The following is a 23000-nucleotide window of genomic DNA, read 5'->3' as shown; positions in this document are numbered from 1 at the left end:
TACACCGAGAAGATCAGCAAATAGTTGTTTGAATATTTTTATAACCTTATGATAGGCCCCTGACATAAGGGAGCTCTTGTGGGCTAGTGGTAAGGAGCTGCACTGCAATCCCAAAGGCAGGTGGTTCGCATCTACCAGCTGCTCCATGGGAGAAGGGTGGACAGTCTCTTTCTAGGTCACTGCCTCTGAAAACCCGCTGGAGGGTCAACTGGAAGTATGTTTCGACTTGATGGCACACAACAATGACAGACCTGTCTGGACATTGCTTGCCCTAGTTTTGGTCTTAAGGCTTTAGCCTTGTTTTGAGATTTTTATTCTCTGGAAACAAGATAACACGACCAGCATCTTCTACTGTCTGAACTTCAGGGCAGAAAGAGAGACGGGTTTTCACTTAATGGCACTTTCAGCCGAGGAGTGGCAATGATGCCCTCTGCAGGTGAAAGCACGAACGTGCAGTGGACTTGTGTATTCAGGTCAAGTCTACCGCGACTCAGAGACCCTATGACTGCAAACCTGAACCTTGTCCTAGCCTGTGCTGTCCTCACGAACTCCTCAAAGGAGTTCACTTACCAGCACAGTGAGGGAGAGCAAATCACTGGCCAGCTTTGAACCTTGACTGAACCTTGCTTTCCCTACCCGTATAATGCGCTAAAGTCATGCTTGTTTCGTAGTCTGTTGTGCAGACTGAACAAGATGATGCACTTAAAGTGCTTATTCTAGTGCCTGGCCTGTACATGCACGTCCTGAGTGGAAGCTGTTAAGATGCTTTCTCTTTACAAGTTTGCTGTAGGCAGAAAGCGTTTGGGGTGTTTTCAGAAACTTGGAAAAGCATATGGCACACCCGTTACTATCATTAGTTCTTCTGTGCTCTTGTGTGCACATCTGTATATGCACCTGTGGATTGTATTTTGAAGTCCTCGGGGGCACAAACAAGTAAGTGCATGGATCCTAACTGAGTCTTATTGGTTCTGTTCAGCCAGAGGCACCGCAGAAGAAAGGCCTGGTGACCTGTTTACCTATGGAACACAGTTCTACTCTGATACACAGGGGGCTGCAGGGAGTCAGAAGTGACATGTTGGCAACTGGTGTGTTTTGCTGTTGTTTTGAGTTGTTAACAATATGTTTCTTAACATAGATAGATGTGTGTGCTTTTGGGGGGCATCTATGACTGTGGATGCGTGGCTATTTGTGTGTATATATCTCATCTATCTATCTATCTATCTATCTCTATCCTATCTATCATCTATCTATCTATCTATCTATCTATCTATCTATCTATCTATCATCCATATCTATCTATCTATCTATCTATCTATCTATCTATCATCTATCTATCTATCTATCTATCTATATCTCTATCCTCTTCATGATATTTTGGGGGATCCCAGGCCAGAATAGGATAGGCCAAGTTATATGTCTTCCATATTTTCTGGAGGGCTTGCTTGATTTAAAAAAACAAAAAATCAAATCTCTGCGCACTTGCTTGGTGCTTTCATCCTGTTCCCATCCTGCCAACTTTTCCAGCTGATACTCTAAGATTACCTATTGGTTGTGAGGAGAAGGTAACATTTGTGATTATTAAGGAAATAGAGGTTATCAAACAAGACCAGATGGGCTTGTCTATGCAGAGGGGAAAAGTCAGTACAGTGATACATGTTGCATGAATATAAAAAGTGTCTTGAGGGGAAATACACAGGAGACAGCTGAAAACATTATGACCAATAAATAGGGCACACACACACACACACACACACACACACACACACACACACACGGAGGATTTACTCAAATACTGTTCAAAGGAGACAGGGCTTACTTTTAAAGGACAGCGAGCAACAACAACTCCATTATTTCTAATAGCTTTCCAAAGGGCTTTCATATGTTCAGTAACTTGATTCTTTTTAGCAAGTATGCAGCTTCCAACCCTTCCCTCACGTGCGGTTTGTGTGTGATCATGTATGTGTGTGCAATCTACAGGAAGCTCCTGAGGTGGGGTGGGCTGGGCTAGGAGGGCTCCTTTGAAAGGGGTATTTAGTTAATCATACCTGCTCTTCCAGTCTCCAAGGATTTCCCTGACACCTAATGAACTGCCAGAGATAAAAAGCACAGGTATGAGGGGGCCTTATTCCCTCTTCTCCTTGGATTAGTCTGAATGTAACTTTGCTCCTGAAGTGTGTATCTTTGCCAGCCTCACCCCACATTCCCCAAATGACTGCATCTAGGTCCATGTCCCCCTGCTGTGGGTATGCTAACCTCACCCTTCTTCATGATTTGGGCTGCACGGGAAATGGGCTGGGCAGAGGTGGAATTGGCATGGGTGTGAACACACTTGGGCACTTGCTTGTTGCTTTCATCCAGCCAGTCTTTACTATGGGTCAGGCATGCCTGGGCTAGGGGCCTGGGGTGCACCTGCCCCTTCCAGGAGCTCGTAATCTCAATGGGCAAAGGGGGGAGTTACTTTCGTCAGTTTCCTGAGTGCACTCAAGAAGCAGAGTAAACCAGTCTGCAGCAGAACAAGAAAGAAACAGAGGCACCTATCTAGCCAGACCAAAACCTCGTGGCCCAGACTCACTGGGCCACACCTACTCTATTGTGCTGGCCAAGGGAGGGCTCAATGCTCTTAAAGGCTGCAGATGTTTCTTGCTGTGCAAGGAATGAACCCAAGCTCAGATCTTCATGTTAAAATTATGAACCCTCAATGTTTATGTAAAATCGACTTTGAACATTGAAGGAAGCTCAGGTAGCCTAGTGGTAAGAAGCTGTGCTGCAATCTTGAAGGCAAACGGTTCGAATCCACCAGATTCTCTGCTGGAGAAGGAGAGGCAATCTCCTCCTGTGCCAGTCAGATCCATTTTGACAGTACACAACAACAACAAAACAACAACAAAGTTCATTGAGTCGATACTGAGTAGGTCAAACCCATTTTATGGGTTGAATGATGGCCTTCAAAAAGGTTGTGTCCGGGGAGCTCTGGTGGCCTAGTGGCAAGGAGCTGCAACTATAATCCCAGAGGCGCAAGGTTCGAATCCACCAGATGCTCTGCCGGGGAAGGAGGGACGGTCTCCTCCTGTACCAGTCAGATCTGATTTGATGGTACACTCACACCAAAATAATAATTAAAAAAAATAATAAAAAATTAAACAAAACAAAACAAAACAAAAAGGATGTGTCTATGATGGGCATGGGGATGGTGGCATGGCACACTTGAGGACCCCTCCAGCTTCCTCACTGCCTCTACCACACACTAAACTTGTCTTTTTTAAAGAAAAATATACTGGAGAGGCAGGTGGGGGGAGATGTGTTAATGTCTCAACTCCTGGAAGCCATGAATGTGGCCCGATTTAGAAAGAGGGGTGTAAAATGAGATAATTCTGGATTATCCAAACCAAAAAATACAAACCCATTGCCCTTAAGTTGAATCCTGTCTCACAGCAACTCTCAGCTGGGTTTCTGAGGATTTATTATTATTTTTCTATTGTGGAGTGGCTGGTGGATTCGAACCACTGACCTTTCACTTAGCAGCCCAAGTCCTAACACATTTTATGACTAGAGTTACTTTTGCATTATCCAAGTGGATCCTAGATTCATTGACAAACTATGTGTCAGGAAAAGCCTGGAGCTGGTAGAAGCTGGAAGAGGCAGAAAAGAGTCTCCTTCAGAGTTTTCCATGGAAGAAATTGGTCATTGATTTGGGACTTGGGATCTCCAGAGCTATGAGAGAGGACATTTCGGTAATTTCAGGTCACTGAGTTTGCGGGAACCTGTTCTAACAGGGAAACACAGGGAATTCTGCTATAAAACCAAGAAGGGGAGCTGTGTGCAGATTGGGGGTGGACCTACCCACCAGTCCTGGAACCCAAATTGGGCAACTTTTCTGCCCTCCTGGTCTGCTATAGCACCACTAGATGGTACTGTGAACCTAGTATCTCACGGTCTCTGAATACCCGTAAAGCCTGGTTAGTTCACTGGCCTGGATCACCCTGGGGACTCTTTGATTTCTTGTTTTTTTTCTTAAAAAGACTTTTCATCATGTCAGATTCACTCACTCCATTCATTGTTGTCGAGTGGGAGCTGACTCATAATTGACCCTCTGTTGTGTTTTTGAGCTGTAAATCGCACAGGAGGATTTCTTTTGGTTTCCCACCATTATGAAGTTTCTTAGGGAAGTCAAAAGGCAGCAGGATATAGTCGCTCAGTGGGGAAAGCACCTCAGCTTTTCGCCTGGGGCTTTAGGTCAGTGTTAAGCCATGGCATCTCCCCTCTCTAACACTCCAATGAACTTGGATGAAAGCTCCTAGCTCTGCTGCCATGGGGTGGGGGTGCCATGGGGTGGGGGTGCCATGGGGTGGGAGTCCCAAGGTCAGCTCTGTCTAGTGCTGGATCTCCTATTCTCTGCTACGGATGCTGCTCCTGTCAGCAGCACAGGAATCTTTGGCCCCAAAGGCTATATACTCTGCCTTCTCTGCCTCTCCTTTGCTGGAGGCGAGATTCTCCATTTCTGCTGCTGAATCCAGTCGATTTAGTATCAAGCCTAGCCAACACACCCCAGCTGCATGTTCCTTACCCATCATGTAGAGAAGTCGTTAGGAAAGCCATTTTGAACAATGAATCCTTGACACCACACACCACCCCATGGCGTTTCTAGCCATTAGCATTCATATTTGAAGCATTAACTTACAGGAAGATATCTTTCTCCCATGGAGCCACTGGTGGATTTGAACTGCCAGAGAAGCCCCCTTTGTATAGAGTCTGTTTTGCCTTCTAGGCTAGCACAGCCCAATATAATGCAAAGTTTTTCAAAAATAAAACACTTTTCCACTTGCTCACTCACTGCCATCCTGTCTGACTGACAGTGACTTCATTGGTTTCCATCTCACACACTCACATACTTAGGGCATGTTGCTAGGAGAGGTTATTCCTTGGAGAGAAACATCATGCTTGGGAAGGTGGAGGGACAGCTAAGAAGAGGAAGACCCTCAACCAGGTGGATTGACGCAATGGGCTTGTAGCAATGGGCTTGAGTGTGTTAGAGATTGTGAGCATGGCGCAGGATAGGACAGGGTTCAGATGGTTGCAATGGATCCTGCTGAACTCAATGGCACCTAACAACAACAATCACAGGGGTCCTTTCAGCACCCCGGGCTCATCCTGAGACCCCCCCTCCCCCAGCTTGTGACTCCTGTCTGCAGGCGCCCCTTCCAGGGAGCAGTGCTCCACTCCGTCTGCCTGACCCACCTCCCCAGCCGACACTGCCCAGTATAGAGCAGCCATTACCTTATGCTCCAAGCCAATGCTGATATCGCTCCCCTCCTGATGTGCGGTGGCTCTGGGCATACTTTTCCACAAAGGCAGCCGTCCAGAGATGGGCAGGCAAACAGCTGTGAGGGTTCCTGGGAGACACGCACGCGCACACATACCTTGCCTTTGGTTAGGTACTGTCTCTGCTGGAAGCAGCATTTCTGAAGCCTGGTTGATAAACAACCCCAGTTCCATGAAAATCATTCATTTTGTTCCAAACTAGTCTGTGTAGTCATGAATCAGGGATTGCTGTCTGATTGGGACAAAGTTTAAGAAAGATGTCATTGTTATGTGCCATCTAGTTGAATTCGACTCATAACTGACCCACCAGTGGGTTTTCAGAGGCTGTAAACAGCACAGGAGGAGACTGTCCATTGTATCCTGTGAAGCAGTGGTGGATTTGAACCAACTGTCTTTGGGTTGGCAGTGCAACTCCTTACCGCTAGGGTTATCTAATATGTAAAAAATTTAAAAGATTTGAATGACACACCTCTGAGGCCCTTTCAACCTCTAACTTCTCATGCTACATCATTCAGGAACCTAGGATTTGAAACTATTTATTAGACCTTCCTCCAGAACACACACAGACACAGACACACACGCTTTCAGATCATCCTTGTAGACCAGTGTTTGGAGAGAGATCAGGAACGTAGGGATAATGAGATGCAGAGGACAGAGAACAAGAGAGAACTGGAGGGAAGAGACACACGACGGAGTAAAGACAAAAACTCAGTGAGGACAGACCACAGAGCCAGAGCCCTTCAGAGATGACTCTGCCCTGAACAGCTCTAGGACCGGCCAGTCTTTGCTCTCTAACTTCACAGAAAGGCTCACATGGGCTGGGCTGGAGCCTTCTTCCTCTTACCCCCTCTTGGCTTTCCTCCACCTGAGCTGCTTAGAGACCATTGAGTGGGGTTCCCCCGCTGACCACAGTGGAGCTCACAACTGCATTTTCCTTCCAGTTAGGAGTCAGGTTTTGGTCTGGTGGTCCCCTGGGGGATTGCAGTCTGGGTTAAATATGCTGTGATAGATCCAGGACCTGGTGTTTTCTCCACAACGAGGAGGACACATCACACTGGGGGGTCAAGAAGAGAATTCAAGGGCTCAACTTCCAAGCTGAACCCTTTGTGACCCACTTGGACTCTTTCCCTACCCAGAGCCCTCAGCCCATATTCGGGGCTGTGGTAGAAACCAGAGACTGTCTCAAGTCCCTACAGGCTGGGCTGAGCTGGGGCCTAGGCAGAACGCTGCTGCTGGGGCCTAGGCAGAACGCTGCTGCTGGGGCGGTCCTCTGGGGAGAACGAATTGAATAGAAAAAGCATCAGGGAGGAGGGTGGTTGGGAGGGGCAGGATGGCAGGAGGCTGTGTGGCTTGCACACACACTCACATATACACACACATCCTCCCTGACTTCACTTGGAAGAGGCGCACTCTTCTCTCTGCCCTCTGAGCCTTGGGCTTCCCCCGCCCATCTGTGCTGTCAGCAGCTTCAGCAAACTTGGCCTCAAACTTGAACGTCGCTGGAGCCTCCAGCTCTGCTCAGCTTCCCAGGAGCTCCGTGGGGGTAACAGGCAGGACCAGCCTCGGACCCAGCAGGCCTTGACGAGAGCCCATCATAACCCTCTCAGCCTCCTGCCAGGCCTCACTCCCCTGGGGCACACCGTCCCACCGTAGGTCCCCAGCTGGGACTGAGGGCATGGTGCACTGAGGTCCTTCAGAGGCCCCCTCATCTTGGCCTGGAGTCAGAACAGCCCAAAGCCCAGGCCAGCATGGCCAGCCCTGAGAAGCCTCAGTTTCCCCCAGCCCAGGAGCTGGGCACCACCTCACCCTCACCCCTGGAGCTGCCGGAGATGGAGAAGCTCCTAACCAAGACGGAGGACAAGACCCTGAAGCTGTCCAAGTCCCTTTCAGGGGCCCTGGACCTCGAGCAGAATGGCCACAGCCTACCCTTCAAGGCGGTCTCTGAGCGGCATCTGGAGGCCCCCCTCTCCCAGTCGCCCTCCAGGGCCAGCTCCAGGAGAGCATCCTCCATTGCCACTGCCTCCTACACCCAGGACCGGGAGGTTCCCAAGGATTACCTCATCCTCGCCATCGCCTCTTGCTTCTGCCCCGTCTGGCCCCTCAACCTCATCCCTCTCATCTTTTCCATCATGGTAAGTGCTTGTAGGGGAGCTGGGTTGGGAAGGGGACAGACACAGACATCCCACCTGGGGGCTGAAGGGTAGAGAGCTGTGCGCTGGACACGGGTAGAAGATGCCAGAAGATGCCCTCTCTCAGGGTCTGCTGGTTCCCAGAGAAGGGGTCAGGGGCCAGGGGGGGGCTTCCGTCTGCTGCGTTTTCCTCTCTGCTTCTGGCCATCACAGCTAGACTTTGCACATCTTGTTTCTGGACAGAGGGAGCCTCCTCGAGCTACATCTTCCTGTACAGACACGCAGTAGGGACTGAGGGGAGTAGATTATGCGCCTGTTCCACTTTCAAGCTTATGGAGGCCAAGTTGAGGATTTACCTTTGGTGTAGGGGTCACCTTACTGGGATTGGGGGCTGGGGACTATATTCAATAGAGGTTGCAGCTGGTATGGGGTCAGTCCTGAGATCCAGGAAATCCAGATGCGTCCCCACCCTAGGGACTTCATGTTCCAGGAACCTTTGTCAGCTCCAGCTCTGATTTTTAAGAGTTGAAGTGACTTCCCTACCATGCTTGGGGGGCCCTGGGCTCGTCTTCCCCTGGGGTCTGAGAGGAGGGGAGAATTTGCAGGCTGCTCCTCTAGGGTGGGAGTTCTCACTGGAGCCCCCTGGACGTCAATGGTGGCACTGAATTTAGTGTCTGGGCCAGGCAGAAGTGGTGTTGGTCTCAGTGGGGAAGGGTAGCTGTCAGACGGCCTGACCACAGAGCTGCAGAGGACAGGCTTTTCACTCACAGGCTGGAGGGCTTAAAGTTAGTTGCCTTAGATTGCTCTGAAATGAAACCACTGGGGTGGAGCTTCTTACAGAAGGACCCACAGATAAATGCTGTTACAAGATGGCAAGTGACTTTTGAGTCCAGGGAGCAAAAAGAGAAATGGGGAGGCAGGGCAGAGCCAGGATCTCGAGAATGACACTGTGAACGGGGGACAGTAAACTGCTGGTCCATGCTGGCAGGGCTAGAGGACCAGGTGGGGAGATGTTGGTTAGCTTCCTCCTGAGATAACCCCACTGCTGAGTCATCTACTGCCAACTCCCCAGGAACTGTGCTCCTGTCTGCTGTCCCCTGGACTCCCCCATCCCCAAAGGATGACCTCTGAGGATATCCGTATTTCCTCATCCATCTCCGTCCACTTCCCTGATCCGCATTAATCCTAAGCCGCTCGACAGGATTTTGAGGATATTCCTGAATCTGAGGGACTTGTCATGAGCTCAATACCCAGGACTGGGTAGGGCCCAGGGCACGGATCCTGGAGGAGCCTGGCCTGCTGCCCATCACACCAGGACAGAAGGGATCAGGCCTGGCCCTCAAGGGTGCAGCCAGTGGCTCTGGGCAGGGCCCACCTCTTGGTTACCAGAAAAGGCCCTAGAGGAGAGACAGCCTTTGGGGAGAGAAACCACACACGGCCCAGGAGTAAACAGTTGCTAGAATCCTGTTGCTAGAGCCCAGCTCCTAGTAGGGTGGCAGGTGGAGGCTGCTGAGGATATGCCAACTCAGAGTGTATCAAGAAGAGCTGTGTAGTGATGGGAATTTTGGAAGCAGAGCACTAGGCTTTTCTTTGAGGCACCTCTGGGTGGATTTGAACCCCCAACCTCTTGGTTATTAGCAGCTGAGCACGTTAACTGTGTGTTTGACCCAGTCATGCAGGCTGGATAGGAGCTGCCTTTGTTAAGCCTGTGAGACCACTGAACCCACCCTAGGGACCTCTGTGTCCTTTTAAGGTTCTTATATCAGGGCCCGGGTCTAGGTGTGAGGGACACTCTGCCTAAACTAGACACCATTGGCATCTCCCAGGAGGGACGATGAGCTTGCAAACAGATTCTTCCCCACGTGTGGTAGACACAGATGCAAGGTGTTGTGTGACCCTGGGCAAGTCACTCAAACAGATCTTCTCAGTAGTCCCATCTACAAAATGGGCGTGGCCACAATGCCTACATTTTAGATCTGCTATTGTTATTGTTGTTGATGGCCATTGAGATGGAACTGACTTATAGCTGACATTCCAGTGAGTTTTTAGAGGCTGTAAATTGCATGGGTAAAGATTGCTCATATTTCCCCCAAAGTGTAGTTGGTGGATTCAAACTGACAACAACAACAAAACCTTTGGTTTGGGAGCTAGCTCTCCTTACCTAGTAGGCCACTTTGTGAGGGTGAGGTGACACGAACACATAAGGTGTTTATGAACAACACCCACTGGGTAATCAGCGCTTCCACATGGTGATTGTATATAAGTAAAAGCTTAATTTTCCCATGGGGATGGGAAGACATTGTAGGCTTGTTTTATGTTTTAAAAGAAAAAAAAAACAACACAAGGAGGTCATAAGTTGAAATCTTAATGACAAAGCATTTTAGTTGGTTGGTTGGGTTTGTAGATTGTAGGGATTTCTAGCAATTTTTTAACACCTGAAGAGAAGTTTCTACTTCTGTAAAATAGAAAAATGACTAATCTCAAAGAGTTATAATTAAAATTAATTGTGTAGAGGGAAAAAAGCAGCTTTATGAAGATGTAATCACAACTCAATAAAATGGAGACTCTATTTTTTCCCCATACCACATAATTCACCTATTTGAATTGTACAATTAAATGATTTGGGGTTTTTAATTATTCTATTCACAGATAGGTGCAGCCATCACCATAGTCAATTTTAGGACATTTTCATCATCTTAAAATAAAGCCTTATGCCTTTAGCTATCATCTCCGTGCTCTCCCATCCTCCCAGCCCAAGACCACCACTAATATTCTTTCATCTCTCGGGATTTGTCTAGGGATTCATACAATGTGCGAATAGTCTGTTCTGGTTGTTTTATTTCTATTAAGCAAGTTTCCCAGCCCAATAAGACTTTCATCCTTGTTTTAAAGTAATCATTGGCCATTTGATATTAGACAGAAAGTTTTAAAAAGAAGTAGAGTACTCACTTCAGCAGCAGATATACTAAAATTGGAACGATACAGAGAAGATTAGCATGGCTTCTGCGCAAGGATGACACAAATTTGTGAAGCATTCCATATTTAAAAAAAAACACACACAAGAAGAAGTAGCGTTCTGTTGGCACAGTCCATAGGAAGTTGCATTATGAACAACAACAAACCCCCGGAGGGCCAGCTCTGAATTGGTTCTGACTTGGTAGCAATGAAAGATAAAGAGATAAAGAGAGAGAGATTTCCAAAGCTTGAGAGATTTCCAATGACTGGGAGCTTCGGACAACATGACCAAAATATGTGCTAAGAAGTCTTGTCGTCCTTGCCTCTCAGGAGCGCTATGGTTGCATGTTCTCCATGATAGACTTGTTCTGTTGGCAGTCATGGTGTAGTCAATATTCTTTGCCACCAATATAATTCAAAGGCAGTGGTTCCTCCTTGGCCCTCTTTAATCCTTATCCAACTTTGGCAAACACATGAAGCAATGCAAAACACACAGTCTTTTAACTGACATCCTTTTTCTTTAGCACTTTAAAGAGGTCCTTGATAGCAGGTTTGTCCAATGCAATACATTGCTTGATCTCTTGACTGCTGCATCCATGGGTGTGGATTGTGGATCCAAGTAAAATAAACCCTTTGACAATTTAGAATCTTTTCTCTATTCATCATCATGTTGCCTACTTGTCCCGTGGTGAGGATTATTGTGGCTTTTTGAGGTGAAGGTGTAAATGATACTGAAGGCTATGTTGTTGTTGTTGTTATTGTGTGCCCTCAAGTTGGAGCAAAGCCTTAGCTGACCCTCCAGTGGGTTTTCAGAGGCAGTTAATCGCACGGGAGGAGACTGTCTATCATTCTCCCTCAGAACAGCTGGTGGATTTGAACCAAAATTCTTACAATTCGGCCACTAGAGCTCTCCTGAAGGGTGTTGTCTTTTATTTTCTTCAGCAAGTTCTTCAAGTCTTCTTCACCTTCAGCAAGCAAGGTTGTGTCATCTGCATATCATAGGTTGTTCAATCTCCCCTCAATTCTGATACCACATTCTTTTTCATATAAACCAGATTCTCGAGTTATACTCCTAATATTTTTTTAAATGGAAGTACGATGTGGTCAATTAATAATTTTGATTCAGCCTTCAACTGCATTATGGGAAATGGACATAATTCCCATGATTGGAAGGACTGGGATCTGGGAGACCTCATAGGAGGTTTTAAAGATAATTCACGTAGGAAAGAAACTAAAAAGTATGTTTGTAAAGAATGGGACTTATAAGCGGGTTAGGAAGGAGATAGGAACAATGGTTCGCTTTAGGTTAGAGTCTAAGGTGGCTCCCGGTTAGCTAACTCGATGATCCCAGAGGTAGCCTGAGGTTCTAAAACATTTAAGCTGTTGGCGGAGGGAAGTGGATGAAAAGGAGATTGAAAGAAACTTCTTGTCAGAGATGGAGGGGAAATGAGGAAAGGAGAGTCACTTAATTGGGAGTGAGTTTGAAGGAGGAAGTGGCCACATGCTGTGAAGAGGTCATGTTAGAGGAGGGTGGACGTGCCCACTGGCTTGACCACTTGAGGTAACTGGTGACCCTGATGGTGGAAAGGCTTAGGCCAGCGAGAGGGGGTGAAGGTACAGATGTGGGGTGACTCATGACCATGGTCTCTGATGCGATCTGTGTCCACAAAGGATGCCTTCCCTGGAAGTCTAGAGGAGAGACCACGAGGCCAAAGAAAGAAAGTGAAAGCAAAGAACGAGAGTGGCTCTGCTGCATGATCTTTGTGCCACCAGGAAAGTGAAGCACAATATCACTTACTGAGAAATAGGGGCTGGGGTGACAGAAGGAAGGGGGTTGACCAGAGACTGACAGGTTGACCAGACACTGACAGGTCAACCAGAGACTGACAGGCTGACACTGAACTGATGACTCTGCTGAAACACTAGTTCCCATTCACACGGCACCGTGGTGAGAAGGAGGGCTGGAGAGCGTGCAAAGAGTTCCCAACTGTGGTGCTGGAACGTCCCCATCCTGAGGACAAGCGTCTGTGGTGAAGTCCCTGTCCCCACAAGTTACCAGATCAACGCTGGATCTCAGGGATGGAACGAGACCTCAGCTCTGACAGCCCCTGTTAGGAGCTTATTTCTATCTGCAGAGTGCATTCTAAGATGAGGATGACAGAATCTGGGAAACTGTCCCCATCTAACAGACCAGACAACTGAGACCTGCACAGAACAACAGCTTCCCTTCAATCATGCACCTGGGCACTGGTCACACAGTGTTCTCTCCATGGCTCCAGTTACCTCTGGCTTGGGACCAGGATGGATGATGCATCCCCTCATTTCAGGAAAGCTAAACTTTCCAGACATTTGTACAAGGAGGGGAGCATCCCATTCCTTCCCTTTACCTCCAACCCAGTAACCAATTCCCAAACTCAGTTCATTGGAGAAACGCTAATGAAGCAGCCTTTACTCCAAAGCCCTTTGTGGCTTTGATGGAAGCTATTGTAGCGAGACCTCCCTGAGGAGTCATGATCCCAAGTACCAGCCTGAGCTCTGCTTGGCACTGCAGCCTCTGTGAGCCTCCTGGCGTGGCCAGAGCAAGGCCAGCATCATCCATGCATCAGAAATGGCCACGTTCCTCAATGCTTGCAAGCTTTTCCTGTCAATGAGGGGCGACTTCCCCAGAGAGTATCTGTCACTGATAAAAGGAGCAGGGCAACCTCAGTGTGTGCTACCCAGCTCCGTTCTTACAAGCCTGAATCACTCCACTTCCTTCATTAGCACCAGTCCCCTCATCTATCAAATGGGTGTGATAAAACCGATTAGTGTAGAGAGCTGTTGGGAAGGTTATAGGTGAGCGGGTGTGCAAACACTTTGCACGGAGCCTGGATCATAGCGGAGGCCTCATCAGTGCAAGTGGATGTTATTATCATTAATACCAAAGAACTTTACCGAGTCAGAGGAAAGGGCAAACCTCCCAGTGGACAGGCAACTCTGACTTTGACCACATTTGGGATCATGGTGTCTCATTCTTCATCACACCACCTAGAGGAGGTGGGGGGCCCATTTGTGGTCCCAGTGAAAGCTTGTGATAGCCTTTCCCTGTGGGGGTCTTCCTACAAATGTGGGTGATGCAGGGACCTGGGGTGGCCTCCACACCTGTTCCTTGGGCTCTTTTTGAGAATCTGACTATTGGATTGACATTCTGTAGACTCAGCACATTTTGCTGTGCCATCGTTCACTGATGCATCCATCCATCTATCCAACAACAGCTGAGTCCCAATCAGGTGACAGCTGGCACACAGACAGATGGCTTAAAATATTGATCACTCCTGAATCTACTGATAAGCAGCTGCTGCCTCAAACCCTTAAACATCCCTAGTCCCTCCTATCTACCATTAACTGATGTCCTGATTCCTCCTCTGGATACTCACGCCCCCACCCCAGGCTCTCCATCTTCCAGCAACTGAAGGGTTCACCTCGGATCCAGTAGCCTATGCCAGTCTATTCTGTATGATTGATGCTCACTCATAGTAATTGTCGACGGCAGAACTGAGGGCATAGCCCCTCCTGTCTCACTATAGTGGGGGTAGGAAGTTCCCATCTGTGACCAGGACATCCAGGGATGGCACTGGAGCTAAGAGAGGTGTGTGAAGGGACATGAGAAAGCATTTCCTCTGCCCTGAGCTGCCAGGAGTCAGTGACCTCAGCAGAAGGACTCCTAATGGATCAGCCCTCTAAACCCTGTCACTGCTTCTCAGATCTGCTGGGACCTGAGCCTCAGGGGTAGTGGAAGCGCTTTCTGTCACCACCTTCTCTGCTCTTTTTAGCTGGTTCTACCCTCTGGCAACTCTCCCAGCATCCTCTCCTCCCATCCTCACCTCACTCTCACACTTTTTCCAAAGCCTCTTTTCAAGGATCTAATTAACCTGAACTCGTTTTCACTCTTGCTTTTCTCACAGCCAATCACTACTGAGCTATTAGTCCAAAGCCATCACAGTCACCGCTGCCATTATCCTGGCCTTCAACCTGAGCCATCGTGTTTATGGGAGGATGATGTCACTGAGCAGGGTCTGGAGAGCAGGTGCTCATTTATTCATATGAAGGAAAAACGAAGGCAGATACTCTGAGAGCCAGCCTGGATCAGGGAGTTGCACGTACTCACCTCAGCCCCTGTGAGATAAGCACATGACCCCATTTAACAAGGGAGAGAAGAGAAGCTGGCTTTCTCCCTCCCCGACACTGGGGCGTCTCCTCCCTCTCCCATCAGTAGTTACTCTGCCGTCAGCCTCCTCCCAGGCATTGCCGAGCTTTGAGGCACTGTCTCTCTGTGTTGTCTCCATTTCCTTATCAATCCTCAGACCACTTCTTTCTGCTCACTCCTTTGGAACTCTCTAACCAAGGTTACCAGTGTCTCCCTGTTGATATTTTAATCTTTTTTCTAAAACTTGACCTCTGTGAGCTGAACGGCGCCAGTGACCACATCCTCTTAAGGAGGACACTTCACGGGACACTTCCCATCCTGGTCTTTTGGCTGCCAGCCCCGCCCATCCCACTGTCACATTCTCATAGTCTCCCTTGCACGGATTCCCTAATGTCCCATTGTGGGCCTTCCTCCTCCTCATCTGTTTGCTCCCTGGTGACCTGGTCCACACACAGTAGAACTTTAGTTGCCATCCACATGCTGGTTTCTCCTGAGCTCCAGACCCATTTTCCTCAACTGCTGAGGGACATCTGGACACTCACAGCTCCCAGGCACCTCACAATGAACTAGCCCAGCACCAAATGGTCTCTCTTATTTTCATTTTTTCCAACTTTTTAAAAATTTTAATTGTAATTTTGATGAAAAGTCTACAGAAGAATTGGGTTTTCATTCATTCATTGTTAAACATTTTCCTCCCTCCCTAGTCCATTTTCTTTCTTCATTTTTATTTTTAATAACAATAATTTTCCATTATTTTTAAAATAGTTTTTGAGATTTTAATGAAAGTTTATAGAGAACTTGGATTTCCATTCAATCATTGTTGCACATTTTCCTTCTATCCGCTCCCCCAGTTTGCTTTTCTCTTTAAAAAAAAGTACTTTCATTGTTGTACAATTTCCTTCCTCCCCCAGTCCACTTTGCTATGCAGCTCTTATTCTAAACTGTGGTCATGCAAATAATACCTAATCATATAGTCCTTTTAAACAGTCCTTTCCCTCATCTGTTTAAATGCAGTGTTCATTGTTCATCAGCTCTTTTCTTAGTCTTTTCCCCAACCTCCATGTCAGTCCTGCTTTATATCAGTGGCATTATGCAGTATTTGTCCTTTTGTGACTGAGATATTTCACTCAATATAATGTCCTCCAGGGTCACCCACTTTGTATAATGTTTTATGAATTCCTTGTTTTTCAATGCTGTGTATTCAATTGTGTGAATATATGACAGCTTCTCTATCCATTCATTTTTTTGATGGGCACTTGAGTTGCTTCTTTCATCTCTTTGCTATTGTGAACAACACAGCAATAAACATAGGTGTGCATCTTTTTAATCTTAAATTCATTCATTGTTGCACAGTTTCCTCTCTCTTTCCCTTCTCCTCCCCTTCCGCCATTCTGCTTTACAATATATCTTTTATTCTGGACTGTTGTCTTATATATAATGACTAATCATATATTCTTTTTAAACAGTTCTCTCCCTCATCTGCTGCAATAGAGTGTTCATTATCCAATCTTTTCTTATCCAACCTGCTTCACAGTGATACCTGCCATTTGATAGATGGAGAAAAGATTGATACTGTCAACAATTTAATCTTGCTTTGATTCACAATCAACACCTTTGTTACTAGTAGTCAGGAAATCAGGAGACATATTACCCTGAGAAAGTCTGCAGTTAGGGACCTGTCCAAATTATTGAGAAGTAATGATATCAGTTTGAAGACTAAGGTGCATCTGTCTCAGGCCCTGCTCTTTCTGATCACTTGTTATGCATCTGAAAGCTGGACAATGACTAAGGATAACAGAAGAATAATTAATGCCTTTGAGCTGTCATGTTAGAGAAGAGTATTGAATATCTCGTGGACTGCCAAAAGAACAAACAAGTATGCCTTGGAGAAAGTGCAATCAGAGTGCTCTTTGAAGGCAAAGAAAGCTTCACCTCACTTACTTTGAGCCTGTTTCTAGAAGGGGTTATTGCTTGGAGAGGGACATGTTGCTTGGAAAGGTCACGAAGGAGAGGAAGACCCTCACCCAGGATGATCGACATGGCGACTGCTGCAATGGGCTCTAGTGTGTCAAGAAGTGTGAGGATGGCACAGGACAGGACAGGTTTCAGATCTTTTGTTCATAGGGTCGCTATGGGTCATACTCATCTCGGCAGCACCTTACAACCACCACCAGCACCACCACCTGCATTGATCGTCTGGCCAAGCCAGCAGCCAGGAATCATCCCAGTCATCACGCCTTCTCCCCAGTTCATCTAATTTGGCACCTAGGTCTGTTGATTCTTTCCTCATAACCTCTCAAATGTGAACCTTTTTATCAATACTATTGGTTCTAGTCTTTCAAGTTATCTGGCTTTAATTCTTTTCCTCTCTAACCTACACACTACACAGTAATCAGAGAGGTCATTGCTAAAGTGCAGATCTGGTTATTGTTGTTAGGTGCTGTCGAGTCTACTCTGACTCATAAGGGCCCGATGTATAACAGAGCTAAACCTTGTTTGGCCTTGCGCCATCCCATCCTCACAATCTTGTGTTTCAGGCCCTGATGCAATCACTGTGTCAGTCCATCTCATCAGGGGTCTTGTTCCTATTTCAAGTTCTTCATCAGCTCCCAGCTGTATATAGGACAAAACCCAAACTCACTTGGATGACTCTGGGGGATCTTCTAAATCTAACTTTTCTCTACTTTTCCAGTTGCTCTTTCACAATTTCATACAGTGCCTAAGCCCTATTGGTAGCTGGCACTTAGCTCTTGTTACAAAGTAAATACTTAAGGAACATTGTTGTTACAGGCAGTTTCTTCTGCCTCACTCAGTCAACTCTTTATTGAGTCATGTATTTGCCATGCAGGGCCCACCACAGGACCTTCGCACATGCTGTTGTGTCTGGAATACTCTTCTTCCTTTTAAAAATGATCAATTTAACCCCTTCTCATTATTCACATTTCAACTTAAATGTCCTTCCAGGAACTCTTTCCTGACTCTCTCTTTTTATTTTTATTTTATTTTATTATTTTTGTGTGCGTGTATGTCAAATCAGATCTGACTGGTACAGGAGGAGATTGTCCCTTCTTCCCCGGCAGAGCATCTGGTGGATTCGAACCGTTCGCCTCTGGGAGTGTAGTTGCAGCTCCTTACCACTAGGGACTCTCTCCTTTTATAAACTCTCATAGCACCATGGGAGCACTGGCAGCCTAGTGGTTAAGAAGCTGAGCAGCAATCCTGAAGGCACACAGTTGAAATCCACCGTGAGTCTGCTCATGGGAGGAAGATGGGCAAGCTCTTCTGGTGCAATTTATGGAAAACCCCCTGGAGGGTCAGCTGTGGGTCAGTTCCAACTCAGTGGTACACAAAACAACAACAACAACAACAACAAAATAGCACCATGTACATTTCCTTGGTAATACTTCTCATGACTCTGGGCAGTCTCACCTTTATTTGTGGGATCACAGACAGCCTGTAAATGCTATGAGGAGAGAAACTGAAACTCCTGTATTCTGCTACATCTCGGTGCCTGACAGAAATGACTGGAGTGAGAATACAATGAAGAAGAGCAGAGTTTGGAAGTTGGAGATCTTCAGTGGATTGTTGGTGTAGTTCAGGAATAAGTGGTACGTAGGACTGGGGCAGGAGCTAGGGAATTGGAGAGGAGAGGAATAAAATATATATGGATTAGACCAGAAGAAACTAATTGGTGGATCAAGATGGGGGAGGGGTTGTGAATGGGAAGGAAGACCCTGGCTGCTGTCAATAATTGGGGTGTAGGCAGGCAAGTAGTATCGGATGACATGTTGAGCAGCTAGATGCAGTCCTCCTCTCCATTAAGATTTACTGCCTTGGACACCCAGTGACAGGTCTCTGGAATCCGGGTTGAGGCAAGTGGGAGGAGAAGCACAGGTAAGGTCAGACCTGAAAAGGAGCTATGTTTTGGGGTGGAGTTCACGGATGATATGCACAACTGAGATGCTCAGCTGCTAACCAAGAGGTTACAAGTTCAAGTCTGGTCCACTCAAGAGGTGCCCTCAGAAGAGTGCCTTGAAGATGCACTTGTGAAGAACCAGCCATTGAAAACCCTCTGGAGCACAGCTCTGCTCTTTCACACGTGGCTGAAATCATGAGTCAGTGTTGACTCAACAGTAAGTGGTTGTATGGTTTAGGGCAGAGTGACTATGATGTTATGCTGTGACAGGCGAGTGATGATGTCTAGACGTACACAGTTTGGAACAGGGAAGCTCTGGGATGGGAATTGGCGGGGGTTAGAATTTTGAAGGATGAAGAGGATAGAACCAGAGGAAAGGACACTCACTAAAGAAAACAGAAAGAGGAAAGGAAACATCTCTGTTCGTAGCTGCCTCATGAGGGAAGAATGGGTGGCCTCATTGCCAGCCTCCTAGGATAAGTCTGACGCTAAGTGAGATAATATAGGTCAAGTCCTTAGCAAATAACCTGGCATGATATAGAGGTTCAAGAACTCATCATCAAGATACTTGACGACATTTCTAAGCTGAACTCAGGAACTTCAAATAACCAGAATCTTACATAATTGAATACCTGGCCTGAGGACTAGACAGTAATCACACCTGTGTCAATTCCTAGGGCTTCCCAGGTCAGTCCACGGAGCCCAAGAAGAACGCAGGCATTCAGGAGCTGGAGCAGCCTGGGGTTGGCATGGGGGCCAGCCATCTTGGCACTTGGGGCCTAGCTAGCTGACACCTGAGACATCTTAAGCCTGGGGGCTTCCTTGCAGATACTGAAAGATGGGTTTGGGTTGGGACATACCTCCTGTGGAGTCCCCCAGGCAGGATTCCCTTAGGATCCCTTCTGTCTCTAAACTCTCCATTCCCACCCTCATCTGTCTGTTCCCATCCTCACTTGTCTGATTTTACTACATCAAATAGGACCAAGAGAAAAAGCTGTTCCTGAGAAGTTAGTGAGGAGGGAAAGCTCACCCTCCAGAACTCCACACTTGTCTTGTGTATTTGTGGGAAGGACTCTTACTGAACAAGAATGTGTTTCTTGGGTGAAAAATGAAGAAGACCAGTGACTTCCCCCACCCCCCAAGATGGCGCTGGCCAATCAATATGGTGGAAAATCAATATGGTCATTGGAAAAACCACATGGGCTGTCTAGGGACCTTGGTGTAGCTGCAGGAGTGAGTGGGTGAGCTGGGGCCTTAAGGCGTCTGCTTAATCTGACTCTCACAAGCTCTGTAAGGCCTGAATAGAGCTCATACTCTTAGCCTCTCTACCTTATCTTCCATCATCACAGCCCAGCCCTGACACTGCACTGAGAAGAACCGCCCTGCATGGCTTGGAGCAGCCCCCAGTTTCCCAGACAGTAAGGGACAGGTTTGCTTAAAGGGTTCCTGTGAGAGGTCTGGGCCACTTTGGAGTTCAGATCATTCTTTTTTTTTTTAAATTTGTTATTAATTTCAATGAAAAGTTACAGAGACTTTGGATTTCCATTCATTCATTGTTGCACTCCTCTCCCCTCCCAACCCCAGTACACTCTCCTCTTGGAAAAGTAAAATAAAAATTCTTTCATTATTTTACAATCCCTCCTCCAAGTCCACTCCACTATGCAGCCTTTGCTCTGGACTCCTGTCATGACAAAAATACCTAATCACATATCCCTTTTAAACAGTTTTCTCCCTCATCTATTTCAATGCAGTATACATTACTGAACCCATCTTTCTCAGTCTCCCCCCAATCCCGATGTCAGTCCTGTTTTACAACAGTGGCACTATGCAGTATTTGTCCTTTTGTGACTGAGGTACCTCGCTCAGCATAATGTCCTCCAGAGTCATCCATTTTGAATAATATTGCATGAGTTCCTTGTTTTTCAATGCAGCGTAGTATTCCATTGTGTGAATATACCACAGCTTCTCTATCCATTCATTTGTTGATGGGCACTTAGGTTGCTTCCAACTCCTTGCTACTGTGAACAAAGCTGCAATAAACATGGGTGTCAGACCATTCTTTTGAGAAGTGTCCTCTTGCCCTGCCCTGGAGGGGCTGCCGGAGTGTGGGCTGAGGTAGGTATGTGGTATGTTCTCGAGGCCCTGGAGGGTCTTCTGTGACTGTCCAACAGGCTTCCTGAGGTCTCTGCTTCTTTCTGCAGTCCCGAGGGAGCGTGCAGCAGGGGGACCTGGACGGGGCCCGGAGGCTGGGCCGCCTGGCCCGGCTCCTCAGCATCACCTTCATCTTCCTGGGGATTGTCATCATCATTGTGGCCGTGACTGTCAACTTAACAGGTGAGGCCCACATGTGCACAGGTGAGGCACGGCAGGAGAGGGAGAATGCTTTAGTGGTCTGAGGACCACCTGAAGGGGTAGTCTGTCCCCCAACCCTGGTGTAAGGGGCCATGAAGGGGGAGGTAGGAGCATACCGGGCCCACAACCTAATCCTCTCACTTCACTCACGTCCCAAGGCCCCAGCATGACCAGCTGGACAGGGATCGGTCTTCTGACTTGTTTCATGTGTGGAGAGCAGAGGACTAGGAAAGAGTGTAGAGAGAGCACAGACAGATCTTAGGAGTCAGAGGACAGGAGCTCCAGTTTCAGCTGTGACGGCTGTGTGACCTGGCAAGTGTTCTGTGTGGCTCAGCCTTGGTGTTTCATGTGTAAAAGAGTCCAAAGCGGCCTTCAATACAAACGGTCTTATGCACATCACCTGAGATTGACTTTAGTTCAGCTTTGAAAACAGTGGGCTTGACACATTAACAGCTATGCTGAGGAGCCCAAGACATGCTGGAAGTAAAGAATACACAGAGTAGAAGACTGGAAGTAACAATCAGTCTCAATGACCTAGTGAAGTTACCCAAGCACGGAAACCACCTTCAAAGGGAGCTCTCAGTTGCTCATAGTCTCTGGATCCATGCAGGTGAGAGCTAGCCACTCACTCTCCACCTTTTCACATTCACACTGTGAGGCTCTTTAGCATCTCTGCCATTTTAAGTAATCAGCCTAAACTTTCCCCTAAAGACATCACAACTCAAGATGTGGTCATAGACCTGCATTGTGGAATCACCACACAACTTGTTAGAAATGCAGACTGTTGGATCTCACCTCAGAATCTGTTTTGTGATTCAATTAGAATCTGATTTAAGATCCCCAGATCACTCAAAATAGTTCCAGCGGCACAAGTCTTAGAGGGTGGAGTGCCCTCATTTGGGAAGAAGACCTGGGCTTAGCGATGGTCCACAGGCATCCTTTTACCACTTGAGCGGGTTAAGTTCCTGGTGTGAACTGGAGCAAGTTCAAGGCAGGTCTTAGTCTCCTCCATTGGTGCAGAGTCTGATAAAGGAGGTATAGCCCAGCTACACCCTCAGTATCACTCTATGATACCTCTGAGTCCATAGTTTTTGCTGAGGTTTGTAATTTCAGGCAGGACCCTTTTGATGGCAGTGAAAGGCAAAGGGAAAAATTATTCAAGCATAGATGGCCGTATCTTCAAGAATGGCTGTGTCTAGGTGCCCAGACTATGTTGACACAAATCCTTCTCACTCTCTTAAACTTGCTTTCTCCTGTGTTAGCTTCTTTCCTGGATAGGCTGATCCTATATTATAGAATATTCTACAGATTTTTATCAATCTCGTAACAAAGCAAGGGGGGAATACTGTCTCTATCAAAAAATTATAGCAAAAGCCCCAGGGCTGATTCTGATTGGTCCAGTTAGGGTCACATGTCCTCATCTAAGCCAATCACCATTATAGTTCTCTCGCTGGCAAGAGTTCAGTTCTACTATGAGCCCAAAGACACCTTTATCCTGTACTTTATTCCTGTTACTGTTTCTTACAAGAAAACACCATCTTAAGTCCCCAAAAAGCGACTATAAAGATGGCACACCTAATGTTCTGAGCTCTATGCTATTTTTTTTCTTTACAGTTCAGAAGAAGTAAGATTAACCAGGGAGCTGTCTAGCTGAGGCCAGTCCTGGCCAGCTGAGGAGCTCTGAACCCACACACCCCACATGCCACAGAGGACAGGCTGGAGTTCTCCAAGCCCTGAATGGTGACTGCCAAGTGCCTGCCTGTCCCCACTCACCAAAAGCACAAATTTGGAGGGAAACTCCCAAGTCACCCCTTATCAGCCCAGAGCAGTCGGGGAAAGGAAGAAAGGAAAGGAAATTGACTGATGAACCTGTGAATGATGTGGGGACACCTCATGAACACTTCCTAGCATTCTGACCCCCGTGTCTGGCTCGTTTCTCACACCCACCATTTCCTGGGGTCTACCAAGCAGCATAAACTGCCAGAATGAGAAGAAACCAGCCCCATTAGGAAGATAAATGATAAAGGGAAAAGAAGCAGGAAACACCCTGTCTATCTGTGGACCAAGAACATGAATGTGGGACTTTAATTTTTGTATTTTTCTTGAGGGGTCGCAAAGACTGCTTGCATGCCTGTGCCACATG

The 23000-nt window shown here is 47.1% G+C and overlaps 1 protein-coding gene across 1 annotated transcript; it reads left to right on the top strand.

Annotated features, from left to right (window-relative positions):
- The first annotated feature begins 7067 nt into the window (after positions 1 to 7067).
- TUSC5 (tumor suppressor candidate 5) lies at positions 7068 to 22485 on the top strand. The gene is made up of 3 exons (XM_006891081.1): positions 7068 to 7451; positions 20707 to 20860; positions 22472 to 22485. Exons 1-3 carry the CDS (start codon positions 7068 to 7070, stop codon positions 22483 to 22485), a joined length of 552 nt encoding a protein of 183 aa, XP_006891143.1.
- The last annotated feature ends 515 nt before the right edge of the window (positions 22486 to 23000 follow it).

Source organism: Elephantulus edwardii, unplaced genomic scaffold (assembly GCF_000299155.1).
Source record: "Elephantulus edwardii isolate Elephantulus edwardi_28Jun2011 unplaced genomic scaffold, EleEdw1.0 scaffold00094, whole genome shotgun sequence".
Classification (NCBI taxonomy): domain Eukaryota; kingdom Metazoa; phylum Chordata; class Mammalia; order Macroscelidea; family Macroscelididae; genus Elephantulus; species Elephantulus edwardii.
The sequence above is the reverse complement of the archived record's forward strand: the minus strand, read 5'-3'. Positions and strand labels throughout refer to the sequence as shown.

Bases quoted from the DNA above. Each gene is read 5' to 3' on its own strand.
- TUSC5 (XM_006891081.1), top strand. From the start codon at position 7,068: ATGGCCAGCCCTGAGAAGCCTCAGTTTCCCCCAGCCCAGGAGCTGGGC. The intron at 7,452-20,706 runs GTAAGTGCTTGT...TTCTTTCTGCAG, and splicing joins CTCTCATCTTTTCCATCATG to TCCCGAGGGAGCGTGCAGCA.